Consider the following 19,686-nt stretch of genomic DNA (forward strand, 5'->3'; position numbering starts at 1 on the left):
CCAAGAAGGAGGGTGTGTTGTGCTTGAGGGAGCAAACATTCTAGGCTGAATGCCACAGAGGCAGGATGGTGAGCTCTGGGAGCTTGGAACAGCACCTGGAGGTGATCTGTTGGCCTGGGAGGTTGTGGGAATCAGGCTGGCTCAGCTCTGGCACCACCATGTCTAACTCCTGGGACAAGCATTGCTAGGGCCGATATTAGCCTATACTGGCGAAATTTGCAGAGAAGGGCTTGAAGGTGAGAGCCACAGCAACAGCTACAGACTGGGAGGAAAGGCTTGGCTGTTCCCCCCTTCTCCTGGGCGTCTAACAAGCACTGCTGCGGGAGGGGGTCCATTCTACTTAGTCAGGCGGGAGGCGAGGCACTGCTGCTAGTGTCTGTTCTTGTGCTTTCCCTCCACTCTGACCATCCAGTCCCTTCTGTCTTGCCACACTGTGGTCAAAGCCTCATTCCTGATGCTAGGCCATGGAGCTTTCCCAGGGTAGATGTTTTCTAGCCCCTGGAATGTAGAGCCCTGGATAGACATCTAGTCTTGAGTAGGATCAAAACAGGAACCCAAAGAGTGAGGATTTGCTTCTAGAAATAAGGTCTAGGTAACCCAGGTTGTTCTTGAATTCATGGTAATCTTCCTGCCTTGGCCTTCAGGGTGTTGGATTACAGGCATGTACCAGGCTTGGCCTGACCAAAACTCATCATACATGTGCCCTTCCTCCATTACCCAGTTACCCAAATCTCATTCATCCTTTGTGTTCAGTCCTTGAGTTTGAGGCTGACTTAGGTCATCTGTCACCCAGACTGCTCGTTAGCCCTCTACTATAAGCTACCAGAGGTTGGCCCCTGTTAACCCTTTGAGTCTCACTGCTGCCATAGCAGAGGGTATCAAAGGCTGGTGGCCTATTGTGGGAGAGCGAAGATCCACAAAGAATGCCTACACCCAGCACCGACTCTACGCTCCTGACCAGCTCCTCTGCAGGCAGAGGTAGAAAAGTAGAGACCCAGCTGCTGAGTACTCTTACTGCTGAGAGCGGAGCTGTTTAGAGGATAGACCGGTGGTTCTCAACCTTCCTAATGCTACAGTTCCTCATGCTGCGGCGACCCCCAAACATAACATTTTCATTGCTACTTCAGAACTGTAATTTTACTTCTGTTAATGAGTCATAATGTAAATATTTTGGAGATAGAGGTTTGCTGATGGGGTCATGACCATAGGTTGAGAACAGCTAGGCTAGAAGCTGAGTGAGGTAATCACTGTCAGATGTCCCTCAGTGGACAGAAACTAGGCCTAAGGGCTGGGGCGTCCCTTCCACAACAGGCTGTCAGATTCTGAATCCAAGCATTACAGTCCAGGCCTCACCTAGCTGTGAGGGTGCAACAGCAGCTGCAGTAGTATGACGGCCACACTACCCGTATGACTGGTACTTAGAAAATCTGCAGAGAGCATGTCCTGCTCTCCCAAGGGCATCCAAGCTGTTTCTGGCACCTGTATCAGGTGGTTTACAATCACTTCTAACTCTGGCTGATACAACCTGACCTCCAGGGACACCTGCAATCACATGTATACATTACTGGCAACAAAATCTTAAAACAAAAAAAAAAAAATCTTAACACTTTTGCTAAAAATCCTCACTCGTGTTAACACTTTTGCTAAAAATCCTCACTCGTGCCCACAAAGGGATTAAAGAAAGGATGGAAGCCTGGAGTCTCAACCTTGATTTTGGATCAGTCTCCTGCTTGCCTCTGCTTGGGCATCTTAATCACATGCACACTTGAGAGGCCCTCATCATAAACATGTCCTAAACGAAGCCTTGAAGACAGGTCCCTCCCAGATGAGAGCACTCTCCACGAATAGGAGGCTGCCCCTTACTGAGTGCAGTCGTCACTGAGGAGGGGCACTGATCCTTTCAGGTAGTAATGGGAAGGCCAATTCTTTCTCACATCAGTACCCCAAAGATAACTTGACATCTCTGGATCTTTGTTCCATGTGCGGCTTCTCTTGTCTCTAAGTTGGGTGTCAAGAAAGCAAAGTGGCTAGTCCTGCTACAGCCAGGACTTTTGCCCCAAACTGATTACAAAACTGGAAAGGCTGTGTGCTAACAGCCAAGGCTGACAAGTCGAGTCGTCGAGTCTACAGACACAGGCCCAGACACCAACTGCACCCAGGGCAGAAGTTGGTGGGCACCTGAGACCAGGTCTATTTCTAGGCAAGCAAGAAGAGGTATAAAGACAAGTGATTAGGAACCACCTAAGGGTGTTTATTTCATACAGGGCTCTGTACAAAACATCTACATGTATCTTTACAGAATAAGTAAATACCTGAAGGTAAATTGACAATGCTTCTCAGTAGCAGGGGAGTCCTGGTATGGGCACACACCACTCTCTTCAGCTTAGCACAAGCCAGTGCCACCTGCTTGTTTGGATGCAGAATTGTGGCTTGGACCCTGGGCCCATGCTCCTCCCCTCAGTCAGCACACTTCCTACAGCTCTTCAAGTATGCCAAAGGCACAGATGACAACTTCCTGTGGCAGACTGACAGTATCTGTTGTCACCGCATCACTCTGGACCTGGGAAATTTTCCTTTGTCCTGAATTAATCCCCGTGAATCACTCACCCCAGGCAGGGCTCCTATGTGGAGAACGATTTACCGCTCCAGCTTGGTTTGGTTAAAGTGCTTTGTGTAACTCAGCCTGGACACCTCCTATGTGCTCTGGTTTGTGGCTGCCCGGCACGCAGAGCATCCCACTGCATACAGTGGGCACAGGGGACCTGTTGGGTGTGGATATGGCAGGACTGGAGAAGAGTGCCCAGGAGAGATCGGGAAAATAGAAGCATGGAGATGCTTCCCAGTACTCACTCTTTAAAGCAGCAAAAGGCACTTTTGTTTTCAAGCCAGAGTTTCTATAAAACAAACCTGGCTTTGCTTTTAACAAAGCCATCCTAGGAAGACCGAGTGATCCCATGGAGCCCACACACCCCTCCTTGAGGAGCCCAGGGGGAAAAGGAGCTGGTGGTGTGGGGTTCCTGCCAAGACCTGTCTACATGCTGGCAAATTGCCAAGGACATTCCCAGCCTGACCCAGCAGCTGAGATCACTACAAACAGGCCAAGGTGGATGACTAGTGGAAAATAAGGAAAGCAAGACAAGTGACACTGTGGGGCATGGGGTTGTTCACAAAGCAACTTTGGCTAAACTGAGCAGGGAACATATCTCAGGTACAATCCTGCCATCCCAGATAATTGGGACCTGAGGCAGGAGGATCAAAAGTTCAAGGCCAGCCTGGGTAACTTAGGTAGACCCTGTCTAAAAAATAAAACTACTAAAAAGTCTGGTGCTACTCAGTGGTAGAATATTTGCCTCACATGTGCACGGTCCTGGGTTCCATTCCCCTCCAAGAAAGGAAAAGTAAATGTTATCCCAGTCCATGATCATCACTGATGGCTTCTCCCAGGAAGGAACTATGAGAGAGGAGGCTGGAGAGACGGCTCCACCGTTAAGAGTGCTTACTACTTCAGCTTTACTAGAGGACTGGCGTTCAGATCCCAGCACCCACACTAGGCTCCAGGAAATCTGAAGCTTCTGTGGGCACCTGCACACACACATAAGTTTTCTTTTTTTCAAGTGAGGATACTTGCTATGTTAGGTGTAGTATACAATCATAAAAATAGTTATTAAAAATGTCTTTATAGGTAATGTCATGTGGCTTATAGAGAAAGAATAGGGAAACATAGGTAACACCATCCAGGAGATTAGCATTCCTCTGCTGTGATCTCTAGGCTGGGATCAGAAATTTAACTAGAAGCCAGCTCATGTGACTTTGACCAGCTGCTCCCAGCCTGGAGTTCTCACCTCTCGCTTTCATCCCAAGGCTGGACTTTGTCAGGAGTCCCTGCCTGCTTTGTCTAGGAAACACAGAACATGTGGTGCTATAAGGAGGGCCTCTCTGTGCCCAACTTTCTTCTAGGCAGTGAGCTGGGTAGCCAGGTGTTCCAGAGCCACTTCCAACAGTTGAGGAGCAAAGAGCACTCAGGTCCACTAAACCCAGTGTCAGGGAGCTCTGCCACTATGCACCAACGCCAAAACATAAGCTGCCAAGGGCGGCAGGACAGAACACCCCTGACGGAAACCCTTTAATTACAGCAATTCCACCCTCTTGTGCCTTTCTGGAAGTGGGGAGAGCTTGGTGCACTGGGTGAGAAAGTGGCTCCTTGGGCTGAGTTTAGGGAAACAGCTGCAGCTGGAACTTAGGGGCCCACTCCAGAGCACTCTTCACCACTGCTAGTGCCGCTGCTCCAAGTGCCACCGTCAGCCCCATCACTGCCAATTTCACAAAGCGGTTGGTCCTTGGTTTGGTCAGGACATCTTTTGTTCGAGCCTCAGGTCGCAGAAGTCCCCGAAACCGCTGCCGCAGCACCATGTCTGGCCTCTGCTGGGCCGATGCCAGCTCAAAGTCTTTGAAAGTAGAAGCTGCCGTTCTGTGGACAGGAGCAGAAGGTGGCACAGAGGGACAGAGGACACTGAGAGGACTGCTGCAGAGCAGGTTACTGTCCAGCTCTCCTGGACAAGGACCCGTAAGTGCCTGCTACAATGTAGATCTCTGCAAACTCCAGACAAGCCGCCCCTCCCTCTGCCGGCTTCCACTGCCCCAGCTGCAGCAGTGCCTCCCCCATCTCACCTGTCAGCCTCCTGCTGTGCAGCTGCCTCCCTTGCAAGTTCAGAAGGGGGAAACTGAACAAAGAGGTCTCCTGCTCTGCTGATGAGAGTCTCATAGGGCAGGTCCTGAGGGATCTGGGACAACAGGTGGTGGACAGAGGCCATGTCACAGTCACAGTCCAGGACTTCCTGCTCCCGGTACAGCACAATCTGGCAAAGGCAGGCTTTGAATCAGACACCAGCGGTACACAACCTAGGTAGGCACTTGCTTTTCTTTACACACAGACCTAAGTGCTCAGCCCAAAAGTTTGGCAAATGTGCTATATCCCATGCCAACTATAATGTGAAAAACTGACCAATTCTAGCAAATCCTCCCAGAACACCTGTCTGCTCAAGGCACCCTAAGTCTTGAAACAAACTGACATTCTCATAGGAAGAAAACAAGGACTACAGCAGACTCCGAGGAGCCTCAGAACAGCCTGACAATCATCTTGCTTCCTTCAGACATCCTCCTGACAAGAGTGTTCACGTTCATAGCTGCTGAAGGCCACTCTCCACTTCACTCTCCTCTCTTGGAAACGAGCCCCACACTCTTCCACCACCCACTCCTCTTTCAAGCCTAATACCAAGCCTCTCTCTTCCTGAAGCCTGGCACTGGCAGGCAGACTGAACTGTCATCTATGCCCATCATGATATCCACTAGCTACCAGTTCCAGGTGATGTCCGCGGGATCACTGACAGTCACATGGCACACTGGTGCTTTGAAGGGTCAAAAGTCTCAAAGTGAGGACAGTTGCTTAACCAACATTCCCTGACACTTCCCAGTCTGGGGAATGGGCTAACAGCTGAGGAGCCACTGTCCCCTTCAAGAACACTGATCAAGCTAATAGGTAACAGTGAACCTAGTCACTGCCCCCCAGTGTGTACCTACCACAGCTGCAAAGTAAATGGGCATGAGCGGGTGGCAGGCCAGGAAGAAGTCGTATAACCGCACAACATGCCTGAAGTCCGACAGGACGTGCCCAAACCAGGTGATAAGCCAGCTGAGGGCAAAGATGGTCCCCACCTCAGCACTAGAAGCAAAGGAAATCCAGATGTTAGGTGCCCTGTCAGCTCATCCCAAAAGCACAGTACCCAGTAAGCTCTCCAGGACTGTGGACACGCCTGAATTTCCAGACAGAAAGAATGGACACAAAGAAGCCTGAAGAATTTGACACTAACCATTAATATGAGGCTACAACTAAAGTCGGTCTGTGAAGAAACAAAGAGCTAGAAAGCATGATGACGGCTGCCATATGTGTCCACGTACACACAGATGTGGACTCACCTCTGCATGAAGTCATGGAGTTGTGGGTTCACTTGGTCGATTATGGGCATCAGATAATTTAGGATGTGTTTGGTGTTGTCCATTGTGGGATCCATGAAATCCCTGTGGGAAGATAATCCAGTCAATGCACTTGGTCAGATTCAACAGTTCAGGTTAGGGCTGCTCAAAGAGTGGGCTCAAACTACTCGACACTGACTATCCTGAGAAGGCTGGAGGAGTGACACCCGTCCTGGCACAAAACCAGATGCACAGGTACCTGAGGTGGTGGGTAGACAACTTTTCTACCAGGGATGTTGCCAGCTTCTCCCCCACTACCAGCAGGAAAGTGACCACTATGTCATGGTAGCCCTGGTAGTAGTGGAGCTGAGGGTTGCGATCCAAGATGAGGAGGATGATGTCAATTAGTTCTTCCTGAAGCCCTTCTCTCTGCTCATCTGGCATGCCTGGGGAGAGGAGATGCATCTGAATTGGCAAGGAGCCTAGTGACAAAGATTAGGCCAGCATGATTTTCAGAGAAAAGTACCCAATAATGGACAGTGAATTACAAAATAGTTGGCAATTCCTTGAAAAATTCCTTGAATAATCTACATATTACATATGTGGACAGGAAAAACCACATAGTAGGGGCCCCTGACAAAACTGCCTAACTAAAACCTTACAGTCAGCATGGCCAATCATGGGGAAAGACTGCACATGCCTCCAAGATGCCAGGCTGCCACGAGCTCTGCACTCCAGCTCCAGAAGTTCTGATATCTGCACACAAATACACATGCAAGCAAAACACCAATGCACATAAAATAAAGATAAGAACATTTAAAACAATAAAAATAAATAAATGGTGAAAGATGAAGTATTCTGTGGATTAGATATTTTGGGAACTGTGATGGCTGTTTACCCTTAAATAGTTCAGAAACAAAATTACATGTGTTTGTATAAAAAAGAAAGAAACAGGCAGGACTGAAGAGATGGCTCAGAGGTTAAGAGTACTAGCTGATCTTCCACAGGTCCTGAGTTCAATTCCCAGCAACCATAATCTTCTAAAATGAGATCTGGTGCCTCTTCTGGCAAGTAGACATACATGCAGGCAGAATACCATCTACAGAAGAAATAAATTTTTTAAAAAGATTCCATTGCTTAAAAAAAAAAGGAAGGAACAGGCAATTAATGTGGCAACATGTGAATCTGTGATCAGCAGAAAAGTACCTAGAGACTTCTTTGTCCTACTTCTTTTTTATTTTATTTTATTAAAGTTCCCACTCTCTTCCCGCCTCCCATTTCCTCCACCTTTCCCACCAACCCTACTTCTTGGAATGAAATTATGTAAGGAATTATATGAAAATTAAAACTGTTGTATTCGGGGGCTGGAGAGATGGCTCAGAGGTTAAGAGCATTGACTGCTCTTCCAGAGGCCCTGAGTTAAATTCCCAGCAACCACATGGGCTCACAGCCATCTATAATGAGATCTGGTGCCCTTTTCTGGACTGCAGGCAAAAATGCAGACAGAACACTGTATACATAATAAATAAATATTTTTTTAAAAAACAGTTGTATTCAAACCAGGAGGTAGTGGCGCACGCCTTTAATTCCATATAGCACTTGGGAGGCAGAGGCAGATGGATCTCTATGAGTTCAAAGCCAGTCTGGCCTACAAGAGCTAGTTCCAGGACAGGCTCCAAAGCTACAGAGAAACCTTGTTTTGAAAAATGTTTTGATAAAGAATTATGAACCTGTTCTTCCTTTAGTCAGAGCTCAAAGGGCATAAGACCATGCTTAGCCCATGTACCAAGATCAAGACACCTAAAGTTGAGAAGGCTGGAGAGTTCAAACTCTGCATCTACAAGGCACCCCTGAATCTGAAAGTGACCTTGAATCACAAGGTTCTGTTAAGGGAGTTAAAAAACACAACACCAAGCCGGGCGGTGGTGGTGCACGCCTTTAATCCCAGCACTCAGGAGGCAGAGGCAGGCGGATCTCTGTGAGTTCGAGGCCAGCCTGGTCTACAAGAGCTAGTTCCAGGACAGGAACCAAAAGCTACAGAGAAACCCTGTCTCGAAAAATCAAAAATATAAATAAATAAATAAACAAACAAATAAATAAATAAATAAAACACAACACCAAAGAAACCGAAGCTGCTGTTGGTTGGAAAGCTGTCATGATCTGTTTCAATTCCTCTACTAAAATTGATCCAGAGCTGGGTGGTGATGGTGCATGCCTTTAATCCCAGCATTCAGGAGGCAGAGGCAGGAGGATATCTGTGAGTTCCAAGCCAGCCTGGTCTACAAGAGCTAGTTCCAGGACAGGCTCCAGAGTGACAGAGAAACCTTGTCTCAAAAAACAAAACAAAATAAAAAAAAGAATCCACAAAACTCCACTCTTGCTATTGTATGAACTGGAGAAAATAGTCACTAAGAAACAGGTAATCTTTGCTGCTCAGCGAATCCTGCCTTAGCCAGTTTGAAAAAGTCACATGGAAAATAAACGAATGTACCTAGGAAGGGCACACTGACTGACAGGAGATGGTGGGTGGCCTGCCACAAAGGTTTCCACAAGGATGACACACAGCAAGTCAGTGTAAACTGGAGGGCTGAACTGCCTGGTGTTTGTGAGAGACCATGAGAGCCCATGTGCAGTAATGCTAACTTTGAGTTCCAAGAATGAGCTGTAAATAAAAATAACTGGGGCAATTACTTAGGGGAGATGGAGGATATCAAGCCCTGACCTCATGAAATATTTTAGAAGAATGTCACCAAGAACAGCTTTCTTACGTGCTTAGCTCAGCATTCAGCTACAATTTTTTTGTGAGAGAAAACAGCAAGATAAGGAAGGGTCCACATTAAACTGAACAATAAAGGTTCAAGGTAGGAATAAAGGTCACTCCTTGCCCACATTAATTCCACCTTCTCAAAAGAGGTACACTATAAAGATAAACGAGAAAACAAAGAAAACCAAGAACTAAGTGAAACCAAGAAAGCAGCGAGAGCAAGAGCTATAGTCTGATTGAATTTCTGGTTTATGATCGGTCAGGCTGGCCCAGAGAACATGAGTGGAAAGGGTTTAAAATGCCCAGGAGGAACCAGTGTGCAGAAAGATCACCATAGCAGTGACATAAATGCAAGGAGTAAAGGATGCAGAGGAAAAGAGGGAGGCACCTGCCCTCAGTCACCTCAACTGGACCAGCAGGGTAGAAAGAGGGGACTGGACCATGGGAAGTGCTATCATAACCACATTGACTGGCTACCAGCCTGTGGGAGCTCACAAGCCTCCCACGAAGAACAGATCCAAATAGGGCAGAGGCCTATAATACACATGTGCCAACCAGAGCTTGCTTCAGCTAAGTGTGGCCAAATATCTCTTCAAAGGTCAAGGTAAAGTTACACGGGAAGAACGCTAGATTATACAGATGAGGTTTGCTGCCCAGTACCCTCGATATGAAAACAGAAAGTATAGTCTTTTTTTGTCCTGGAAAACAAGAGGCAATTTCAGGAACATGTTCTACAAACATGCAGGGAAAGGCTCCAGCCATCACCACACATGTGAAGTAACACTCACCAAATGAAGTTCCAATTCCCATTAGGATACATTCCAAACTAAACTGCTACCAAAGCCAGACCCCTTGCCCTGCCAATCCTTACAAAGCTCCTCTAGGGCACAAGGGCAGACAAGGATGCAAGAGTTGCTTCTCTGACTTGCCACCTCTGGGCACAAAGAATCCATAGTGAGGGGTTTCCACTTGAGTGGTTGAGAGCAGGGTTCTTTCTGCATGCATGCCTCTGTTGCTGGGAAGAAAACACCTTAATCCCAGCAGGCATCATCACAAGAAGGTAAATGCAAAGGGACAGAAAGCCTCAGTCTAGAAGTAGCAAGTCTGGAAATCTGCTCACCAGGAGGGAAGCGCCGAAGAGACCGCCTGACATCCAGCAGCACTTGCTGGTAATCCTTGCTCAATTGTCGCAGATCCTTCCCTAGCAGAGAAAGAAGAACATGGTATTATTGCAAAGAGGTCTGGAAAACCAACTGAGGGGTAAATTCTTCTGGGACTTCCAGTATAGTTCATGGTAGAGAGCTAACCTAGCAAGCTTGATGCCAGAGTTTAGACTCGCATCACAAAGGAAGCAAACAGTTATAAAAACGACTTTCTGGAATGATAGTTGAGACCTAGAGGACACACAGAGCAGTCTTTTCCCTCAAGAGGACAAGACTGAAGATGTAACACCTGCATCTAAGCACCAGGTACAAGTAGAATCCCAACCACGCAGTCAGGTGCCGTGCTGGATTACACTTGTAATCCCTGTCCTTGGGAGACTGTGGCTGAGGGATTGCCTCAGGTTTGAAGACAACCTAGGCTACCCAGCAAGACCCCATCCAAAATAAAAATTTAAAAAGAGAATGAAAAACAAAAAGAGGAGGAGGAATACTAAAATGGGAGAGGCCAAGGACACAATTTAATGGCACAGTGCTTGCCCAGCACATGCAAGGCCCTGGACTGGATGCGCACTACTACTGAAAACAAGTACCAGGAAAGATGCATTTGACAGGTAATCTCTCTCTAGTTTAGTTTTAAACACAGCTCTTTCATGTCTGATGAGCACAAAGGAGGGAAGAGCCTGTCCACACGTACCTCTCAGGCTACCATGAGGACTGACTAGAGTTAGGAATGAGGCACAGTGTGTGCTCAGCATGTGAGCACTGTAACTCAACGTGCAGGGCCTTGAGCATCTGAAGATGTGGGCATGGAAGTGGCACTGGAGTGAAACGTCACTGGATGCTAACGAACAACTGCAATTAAAGTATGGGTAAAGCTGGGCGGTGGTGGCGCACGCCTTTAATCCCAGCACTCGGGAGGCAGAGGCAGGTGGATCTCTGTGAGTTTGAGGCCAGCCTGGTCCACAGAGTGAGGACCAGAGACAGCCAGAGTTACACAGAGAAACCCTGTCTCACAAAACAAACAAAAAAGGATTTATTTTTATTTCAAGTGTATCGTTGCTTTGCCTATACATTTGTCTGTACACTGTATATATGCAATGCCCAAGAAGGCCAGAAGGTGTCAGATCCCCTGAAATTGGAGTTAAAGACAGCTGTTAGCTACCATGTGAGTGCAGAGATCAAACTCGAATCACCTGGAAGAGCAGTCAGTGCTCTTAATCACTGAATCGTCTCTCCAGTCCTAACCTTGAACTCTTTTTTATAAAAATTGGTTTCTGTTTTTTTTTTTTGTTTGTTTTGTTTTGTTTTGGACACAGGGTTTCTGTATAATGCTGGCTATCCTGGAACTCACTCTGTAGACGAGGCTGGCCTCAGACTCACAGAGCTCTACTTCCTGGGTACTGGATTAAGTCAGTACTAGGATTACAGGCATGTGCCACCACAACTAGTTTTATGCAGTGGAGGGATTGAATGAACTTTGTGAATGCTAGGCAAATGCCTTTATCGACTGAGCTAGAGAGATGGTTTACAGATAGAAACATGTATTTTCCTCATTCCAAGTCAAGTGCTGCTGTGTAAGTGTTGATTTTCCTCACAATACATAAAGAAAACTATCAGAGGAGCCTGTGCAAGACTTCCTCTTCCTCCCTCCCAGGACCACCCTTCTCACACAGGCCCATTGCCCTGAGGAGGCAGGCCAGTTTCAAACATCTGTCACATTTGTAACAAGTGGCAACCTAGCATCCAGTTGGCACCACATCATCAAACTTTTTAGCACATGAGTCATTTGGATCACGTCCAGTATGTGGACACAGCAGGGCACCCAGACTGCCAAGTGAATGAGAGAAGGCCCAGCACACTAGGACACCGCACAGAGGTGGCAGGTGGGCACTGGCTACAGGGCTTGTGCTCAAGGACTTGCTTCACTGCATGGCTTACAGATGAGCTCATTAGCAGCTTCCGGCAGAACTGAAGAACTCTGGAACTCCAAGGAACCTTAGCATTTCTGTAATGTACCCAGAGGCCAGAAGGGGACATCAAATCTCCTGGAACTAGAGTTAGAGACGGTTGTGCTCCACCATATGTGTGCTGGGAACTGAACCCAGGTTTTCTGCAAAAGTAACACGTGTTCTTAACTGCTGAGCCACTTTTCCAGCCCCTTAAGGTAGGCATTTTTAGTAAACTCCTCTAACTAGACAACTTTACTCCCGAGTTGAAACTCCCCACCCCCAGCTTTTGTTCCCTTACTTGATACAGGTGGTGGCTCATTGGTGTTGACATTGAGGAGCTTAGGCCACACTTGGCACCTGATCTCATCAGTCAGGAGCCCTCCCTCGCTGATAGCCATTCGTCGGAGGGCAGCCACGTCAATGGGATCACTGTTCAGGGCCTGGTGTATCTCCGCCACCTTCTTTTTCCTTTTGGCATTAAAGTCTGGGGAAACAAACAGATACACAATGTGCATGCAGAGAATGAAGCACACACTTAGCATGTGCGGTGTTTGGCTTTAGAGTCCCTATCTCAACTTGGTATGCGGTAAATCAGGTACCTTCTCTTAGCTCCGATCCTCATGCTTGCTTCTTATACAACCTACATATATTTGTCACACAATGGGAAAAACACTATGGCCATACCCCAAGAAAGTAACAAGACATGATAGTTTTAGGAAGTATCAGTAAGTACCAGTGTATCTAGCAGCTACTGTCAATGTATTCGCAGAACACAGGTATCTCAATTTAAGTGTTTTTCTTGAATTGGGGAGTGCAGTGGGAGAGGACCTGCCTAGCATAGTAGAGGTCCTGGGTTCAACCTCTAGCACTGAAAAAAAAAAATTTAATTCTACATTTTAATAAAACCATATGCAAGTCTCAGCCATAGGCTGAGAGAACTAATAAAACACTAACTGCAGGGAGACGTTTTTGAAAGCCAAATGTCAGAGGAGTGTGTATTTCTATTGTGTCTGGTGGTTCAAGAGGCTGTGACATCGTATGAAAGTCAACGGTTTCCCAAAAGTCACATTCAGGGATGGAGAAATGGCTCAGCAGTTAAAGTGTACAGTGCATTCCAGAGGGCCCAGCTCAGTTCCCAGTACCCATAACATGCAGTTCACAACTACCTGCATCTCCAGTTCTGGGAATTCACACCCTCTTCTGGCCTCTGCACACATAAAATAAAAATTAAGAAAAAAAAATCTTAAAGTCACATTCATTTTTGGCAATCAGAAAGTGGTATGTTTTTGTTTTTTCCTGTATATTTGTGTTTTTCCCACATGTTTGTGTGAGTACCTCATCAAAGCCCGGAGTGAGTGGAGTCAGGAAAAGTTTCAGATCTCCTGAACTGGAGTTAAGGATGACTGTAAACAGCCACATGTATGCTGGGAACTGAATCCAGGCCCTCTGCATGAACAAGTGCTCTTAACTCCTACACAATCTTTCTAGTCCCTGTCTTTTGCTCTCCATGTAGCCAAGAAGAACCATGAACTTCTGATCCTCCTGCCTCTGCCTCCCGAGTACTGCAATAGGGGCCTATGCTACCATGCATGACTTTATACAGTGCAGTGGATTGAACCCAGGGCTTCCTAGCATCCTACCAACTGACCTACATCCCAGCTACAAAGCAGCTCACATTTATATGCAAGAGTCTGTTACTTACAGCTAGTTTATAATGCTGAAATATTCTTTTAGAAGCTAGGTACAATGGAGCATTCCTTTATTCCAGCACTTGGGAAGCAGACTTAGGAGTATCCCAAGTTCAAAGACAGCCTTTCTTCTATATAGCATGTTCAAGGCCAGCCTGGGCTATAGGAGCCTATTTCAAAAACAAAACAAAAATGATTTTTTTTTTTAATCTGGGGGAGGGGGTTCAAGACAGAGTTTCTCTTTGAAGCCCTGGCTGTCCTAGAACTCACTTTATAGACCAGGCTGGACTTGAACTCAGAGGTCTGCTCTGCCTCCTGAGTGCTGGAATTAAAGGCATGCACCACAATTTTTTTTTTTTTTTTTTTTTTAAAAAAAGACAGGACCAGCCGGGCGGTGATGGCGCACTCCTTTAATCCCAATCCCATGACTTGGGAGGCAGAGGCAGGCAATCTCTGTGAGTTCGAGACCAGCCTGGGCTAAAAGAGCTAGTTCCAGGACAGGCTCCAAAGCTACAGAGAAACCCTGTCTCGAAAAACCAAAAAAAAAAAAAAAAAAAAAAAAAAAAAAAGACAGAATCTCAGTGTGGTGCAGGTTGGCTGGAAACTTGCTATGTAGACTAGGCTGACCTCAAACTCACAGAGATCTGCCTGCTTCTGCCTCAAAAGTTAGTTTTTTAGAAAGCAGGAATTGCAACTTAGACTACTAGTTCTCTCATTTAATAGTACAAAGCCTCTTGATTTTCAAGTGGAACATCTACTTTTATGAACAGCAGATGATGCTTTAAGAGTTTATGGTTACCTGCACTACTGAAAAAATAAAAACTACAAGAATTTCAACACAAAACGCCAAATGTCACAAGGCAGTACACTATAATTATCAAGAAAACCTGTATGTAGACAGTAAGGCCAAGAGTGCAATACAGTACAGTAAGTCAGGCCAACCTACATATGCATATACATATCTATAGAATAAATACTGGATACTAGAAACTATGGTTATTGTAAGGTGGACACCACCATAAGAAGGTAGGTAAGACAAGTAACAATATCACATGGTATTTTAGATTCTGGAAGAGGTACTGAACAGATGACCTTAATAATGTCCTATTCTGAGACAACAGTCTACAACTGTGTTCATGACAAAGGGGACATTATTAACACAAACTGGAGCTGTTAAGAGTCCTGGTGACCTATCTGTATGAGCTATGACAAATGAGAGTTTTGGGGTCATATGCAACTGGAGGTCAAACAGGAAGAAAACAGTGATTTCTGGCCTAGGTAAAACTGTTCTATTGCTACACTGTTGTTGCTGTCCCTAGTAACACAAGAGGGCGACCAGTGTCTCAGATTTTCCTGGTATAAGTCTAGCCTCTGAGCATAACTTCTCAGAGTAAATTCAAATTGTTCTCTTCACTCTCAAGACTGGCCCAGGTTGCATGTTAACTTAAATGGCCCCTTTACCTAGAAATAAAAAAACCAGGCTCTTCTCTCAGTAAAAGACAGCACCAAATATTTCTGAGGTATGTCAGGCTCTTGCCTCAGTGGTGCCTCCCTTCCAGGCTCCCATGCACTACGAGGCCCATCATTTAATGGGTCTGTAGGAAGTACTGAGGTAAAGAATGAACAATGGCTCCCTCACAGCTCCTGAGAAGTTCAAAGCAGGAAGGGACACAATTATTACATAGGGTATTTGAGAACCCTGAAGGATGGCAAACCCTGAAAGGCTCTGCCAGGAATTGATTCTGAAATCCCCTAAGAACTGCCACACTGAAGAGTGTCAAAGGCAAAGCACGCCTGGCAGAGGAAAGAGTGTGAGCAAAGACATCATACAAGAAATCACCATGGCAAGAAACAGACACAGGGAACAGTAAGAACAAGAAACGGGGAGAGAACAAGGAAGTTACGACTGGAGTAGGGGAGCTCAACTTGAACTGAGTGGTTCAGCAGGAAGTCTGGGCTTTTTCTGAAGGGCTACATACATCCTCTGAAGACAAGGCTGCATGCTTTCCAAGAGGATCAATAAGGGTAAGCAATGCTTTTGTTGTTATTGTTGTTTTTCATTTTTTATTGCAGTGCTAGGGATGAGCGCAGGGTTTATGAAATTTCACAGGGATCCCTACTAGCACCGGAGCTACACATACTGGAATGCTATCTGATCACTTGGATACTGCCATCCTTAACCTTAACCTTCCAGTAGGTAAGGCTGGTGGGGCCAGTAAGATAGCTCAGTGGGAAAAGGTATTTGCATACAAGCCTGATGACCCAAGTTCTATCCCCAGATCTCATAAGGCGGCAGGAGAAGTCATGGAAGTTGTTTTCTGACTGCCACATGTACTCAGTAGTCACAAGCTTAAAGCTTAATGGCAGATGAGGAAGTCATTCCTACATATGCCACCCCTACACACACTTTCCTGAGCCCAATGTGTAGCATTTCATTGTAACACAGAAAGAAAACAACTCAGAGAACTCAAGTGAGCCACTGGTGTACAAACTGCACAGTGAGGCCAACAGCCAGCCTATATCATAGAGCATCAGGGTCACCACTGAACATCTAATTTACAACATCCTATTTATTCCTACAAAGTGAAAAGTCACAGTTGCCCCTTCTTTAATCAGAGAAAGATTAAAATTCATGTCTACTATCTGTTTTATTTTAAGGTAAATTCAACTAACAATTTCTTTACGCTTCACTTGGAGGAGCAGTGCATTATAAACTCTTAAACTGGGAGCTTCCAAATTCCTTTACGGAAGAGGACTTGGCTATCATCATCACCACGATGAAATAAAACGACTGTCCTAGGTCTTACAAAATATTACTACTCCAAAAAAAATAAGCTCTAGATGCGTGAAAAGTAACTGATTCAACGAAAGAGAAAGAAATGATAATGGCACTACTTTGGCCTGCTCCCCAAAGATTTTTTTCATGGCACTGGGGCTGGAGCCTAGGGCCTTTAAATGGCAGATAAAAGTGTGCTGGTACTGCGCTAAACCCCTAGCCCTAATATGCTTATTTTAATAAGGGTCACCAAAGCAGAAGATCTTTTTCTTCTCCCTTCCTGGTACTGGAGAATGAACCATGGGCTTCACATACTGTAGGCAAGTAATCACCTACTGAGCCATAACCCTAGCCCCTACCTACTCTATGTTTGAGATAGGGTCTCACTGTGTAGCTATGGCTGACCAAGAACTATCTATATAGATCAGGTTGGCCTCAAACAGAGATCCACCTGCCTCTGCCTCCTGAGTGCTGGGACTAAAGGTATGGACTATTACGCCTAGGCAATGCTAACATTTTATAGGAATATTATTCTGGGTTGGGTTTTGTGTTTTTGGTGAAATGTTAGCTTTTAAAATTCAACTTAACTTCTATTTACTACACTGTAAAGCTTGCTTGAGGCCAGTCTGGTCTACGTAGCAAGCTCCAGGCCAGTCAAGGCAACATACTGAGACTCTCTTTCCCAAATCCAACCAAACAAAACTGTTAGCACTGTGCCTGGTTCCACAGCCCATATACTGAAAGAACACAGACAAGAAAATAACAAGTGTGGCCGTGCATACCTGTACCTAACACCATGGAGTAGAGGGAGAAGATACAGACAAGGCTATCCTCTGCTACGAAGTAAGTTCAAGGCCAGCCTGGGCTTCATGAGACCTGATCTCAAAAGGAACATTAAAAATAAATAAAGGGGGCTGGAGAGATGGCTCGGAGGGTAAGAGCACTGACTGCTCTTCCAGAGGTTCTGAGTTCAATTCCCAGCAGCCACATAGTGGCTCACAACCATCTGTAATGAGATCTGGTGCCCTCTTCTGGTGCGTAGTCATACATGCAGTCAGAACACTATATACATAATATATATTAAAATAAATATATAAATAAATAAAGGGCTGAGCGGCCTGGGAAGTAGTCCCAGCACTCAGAAGGCAGAGGCAGGAAGGTCTCTGAGTTGGAGGCCAGCCTGGTCTACAGAGTGAGTTCCAGAACAGCCAGGGTTAAACAATAAAACCCTGTCGTGAAAAATCCACTCCAACAAAAAAAATATATGTTTGAACACCATGTTTGTATAAGACAAAGACAGTGGACCACAAAAATCTTATATTCGTGGTAAAATTCCTGTTAAAAGAAAATAAACCCAAGTGCCCTTTTCTCTGATAGTACTAATTCATTTCTAAAAAATGTAACCAAACTGGAAGGAATTCATTAAGTACTAACATAAAGAAAGATGGAAACAGGAGAGTTCCAGGGTAAATTATCAAGATCTGTACACTTGGTAACTGTAAAAGGGCCATGTCGCTCGGGGTCCTTCCAGCACTTTCTGCCCTCGTCAAAGAAAGAATATACTTTACTGAATGGGGAAAAACAGAGCACACCGATTTGGCTATGAGTTCTACAACGGTGTGCTTTTAGCATTAGTAATTTGGTCGTCAATATATTTAAAACCAATCATCTTAACTAAGAAATATCCTCTGCGTTCCCTTTCCACCCAGACAAGCTGGAGGGCCTGAAGTTTTGCAACCAAGATATAGCTGCCCTGCAACAGGTCACACGACCCATGTAACAGGGGCACTGGCTATGCCATAAAGACAGATGTCACACAGACACAAGCAAAGAGTGTTACATATACCAAAGAACCTGGGAAAGTGGCTCACAGGCTGTCCAGCTTATCGGATGAGAAAAGAGAAATAACAGAAAATGAGCCCGGAGAACCAAGACGTGGACTCTAGAAGCATCATCCAAACATGTGGGAGGGATAACAGTGTCGGTTCTAACATGAGCACCACCTGTCAGGGGACGGGAAGGGGAACGGCGCTTTTGGATTAGCTCACCTGGTACGGGACTTCTCACCAAGCAGCTACCATATGGGAAATGTATTCCAGAACACGCGCACAACAAAACCCAAGATTTCACAGAACTGCTTTAGCCGGAAAATGAGTATAGGAAACAGCACTGCTTTGTGCACAACAGAACACTAGTATAGGTGGCCCAAGGAAAGGCCAGAAAGTAGCTGAGCAGGGAGTGAGCGTGGGGTGGAGAGCTCACCGACGGGAGTTTCTGGAACTGGACAGAGGCGACTTTGCATGAGTTTGTGTGTGTGCGCGCGCGTGCAGAGAGGAATTTCAGGGTCACAAGTGGAGGCCGGAGCTCAGGCAGCCGGCAGCCGTCTAGCACGAGCAGCCCGCTCTGCGGACGTGGCGGGCGGCGGCCGGGGCGAGGCCCGGTTCCTCCTCACCCGACGCCGCCCCCTCAGGCCCCGGCCGCTGCGCGGCCCTCGCTCGTCGCCCCAGCCCGCCGCCTTCCGTACCTGCCTTCCCCGCGCCGCGCTTCCAGCGGCCCGCGGAGCCGTCGCCCTGTGAGGGCCGGTGGGCCATCCCCGGGGGCCCGGGCCCCAGCCCGAGCCCCGGCTGGCGGCCGAGCCTGAGGCGCCGCTCCCACCGCGGATGGAAGCCCAGTTCAGCCGGGGCAGGCTGGTCTCCGTCGGCCTGCGACGCGCAGGCGCGCAGACAACCACGCCCCCACGTGACCCGCGTGCTGGTGTGGGAGGGGCTGGGGAGCGCGCATGCGACTTGACAGTGGAAAACACGGGTGCGGAGGGTAGGCTCCGAGAATTTGGTTGTGCGTTCGTATGCTAGACCATACTTTATTATAGCTTTTACTTTTATTATCTGTGAAACAGTTGTGAAAATTACTGAACTCACGAGGCTGGACACTGCCAGGCTCCAATGTTATGCGCAGACTATCGTTTGCCAAAGGCTCTACCTCCGGTCATACCTGGCTCCCCAACTTAGCAGGGTCGCCTTGTGCAGCTCCTGCGGCTGTGGCTGCACAACGCCGGGAGACGGCCTCCATTCATGGAGATGGTTATGGGGCACTGCTCCCTCGCTGAGTTGTGCGAACCAGTTATCTTTTGGTCAAAATACTATGGGTGGGATCAGGCCTTTGAGCTCCTCACCTCCGGTGTTTCTTACTGAACACCACGCACTCAAACCCAAGCTCAGTGACTGAGGGTCATCCCCGCCCAGACACTGCCTCATTTCTCAGATCTCCAGTGAAGATGCTCCCATGAGTTTAGTTATTTGATGAGCTTCTCTAGTCTCAGTATTTTCTTTTTTCTTTCGAAAGTATTGGACCCTCCTGGTTCCATATCCTCTCTAGT

The 19,686-nt window shown here is 46.7% G+C and overlaps 1 protein-coding gene across 4 annotated transcripts; it reads right to left on the bottom strand.

Moving 5' to 3' along the window:
- Positions 1-2,235: 2,235 nt before the first annotated feature.
- Positions 2,236-19,017, bottom strand: Tbc1d20 (TBC1 domain family member 20). Of its 4 annotated transcripts, XM_057781246.1 has the most exons (9): positions 18,835-18,958; positions 13,013-13,053; positions 12,145-12,330; positions 9,855-9,935; positions 6,230-6,452; positions 5,974-6,075; positions 5,578-5,719; positions 4,669-4,856; positions 2,236-4,468 (listed from the first exon to the last, which is right to left on the bottom strand). In XM_057781246.1, exons 3-9 carry the CDS (start codon positions 12,242-12,244, stop codon positions 4,213-4,215), a joined length of 1,092 nt encoding a protein of 363 aa, XP_057637229.1. In that variant the 5' UTR covers positions 12,245-12,330; positions 13,013-13,053; positions 18,835-18,958; the 3' UTR covers positions 2,236-4,212. The 4 variants fall into 4 exon arrangements, with proteins under 4 accessions (XP_057637229.1, XP_057637227.1, XP_057637226.1 ...); XM_057781244.1 differs by lacking the exon at positions 13,013-13,053 and having other exon boundaries at positions 6,230-6,416; positions 18,835-19,017; XM_057781243.1 differs by lacking the exon at positions 13,013-13,053 and having other exon boundaries at positions 18,835-19,017.
- Between the last annotated feature and the right edge of the window lie 669 nt (positions 19,018-19,686).

Source organism: Chionomys nivalis, chromosome 9 (genome assembly GCF_950005125.1).
Source record: "Chionomys nivalis chromosome 9, mChiNiv1.1, whole genome shotgun sequence".
In the NCBI taxonomy this organism is placed as follows: domain Eukaryota; kingdom Metazoa; phylum Chordata; class Mammalia; order Rodentia; family Cricetidae; genus Chionomys; species Chionomys nivalis.